This window comes from Aplysia californica, unplaced genomic scaffold (assembly GCF_000002075.1).
Source record: "Aplysia californica isolate F4 #8 unplaced genomic scaffold, AplCal3.0 scaffold00062, whole genome shotgun sequence".
In the NCBI taxonomy this organism is placed as follows: domain Eukaryota; kingdom Metazoa; phylum Mollusca; class Gastropoda; order Aplysiida; family Aplysiidae; genus Aplysia; species Aplysia californica.
In genome coordinates, this window is record NW_004797332.1 from 1790518 (window position 1) to 1791571 (window position 1054).

The 1054-nt window shown below is 43.6% G+C and overlaps 1 protein-coding gene across 1 annotated transcript in view; it reads right to left on the minus strand.

The window, feature by feature from the left end:
• Positions 1–232: 232 nt before the first annotated feature.
• LOC101850403 (platelet-activating factor receptor-like) overlaps positions 233–1054 on the minus strand; it is a 1400-nt gene continuing 578 nt past the window's right edge. The window contains exon 2 of the mRNA XM_005093399.1: positions 233–935. Coding sequence (XP_005093456.1) covers positions 233–935 — 703 coding nt within the window. The remainder of the gene's footprint in view (positions 936–1054) is intronic.

A 1054-nucleotide genomic window follows, 5' to 3' on the forward strand; every position in this document is an offset into this window, starting at 1 on the left:
GCTTTGGATTATGACACCCTTTGATCGATGTAAATACATGAAACCTTTTTTCTGTTTTGTTCTTTAACTAAATAAAGACACCCCTTCCCATAAAAGGCCCACTTTTGAAAGTCTTATGTCTATAAAAATATTCTCGAAAGTATCCATGGCAGATGAGTAGCAAAATCTGTTATCTTTTTTAGAGGAACCCCTAAACCATAATTAGATGGTCTGAAAAAGTTACGACTTTAATTCAGACTGGGCTCGTTTGCTTCAGGGGAAGAAACAAAGCTCTGATGGTATGCCTGAACTTTGAACTCAATTTGATGTACAGCAGAATGTTTATAGCGAAGCTGACACCTTCGAAGATGTGGATAAAAGATATACAGACAGTAAATAGGTTGTGGTAAGCTTTACCCGTGTTGAACTCCTCTACTAATTCCATGATAAGAAAAATGGCGCCGTGGGGCACGAAGCAAGTGATGAACACTGCAGCGATGAGCAATATCATTTTGGCTACCTGCATGTCTTTGTTCTGTGTCGGCATGCTTCTTGATGATCGGGCGGCGCCGGTTTGCAGCGTGTAAACATTTTTGGAACACTCCCACTTTTGGCGACGCTGAATAAGTGCGTGAATCAAGACAGCTGAGAACACGGAGACGCAGAGGAAAGAACCTGTCGTGACAACGAAACCCGCTACCGTAACAACGGGTTTGATGGTATTTTCTTTGTCGTTGTAAACCGTTCCGATCAGCGTCTTGTTCTTCTCAGGATCGAAGATAGGAGCGAGGTCGATGTAGGCAAAAGCTGGGAGTGCGGACAGTAGCATAAGGAAGAATATAGCAGCAAGGCAGATGGCTGTTCTTTTCGGGGTGAATATTCTGTGAACACGCAGGGGTGTTTTGATACACAGACAACGCTCCAGGGTCACGAAGGCAGTGATCCCGCCAGATGTTCTGTTGAAGAGGAGAATGAAATTGATAGATAAAACAACACGCGCACATATACAGACACACTCTCTCTCTCTCACACACACATATATACTAACGCGCACACACACACACACACACACACA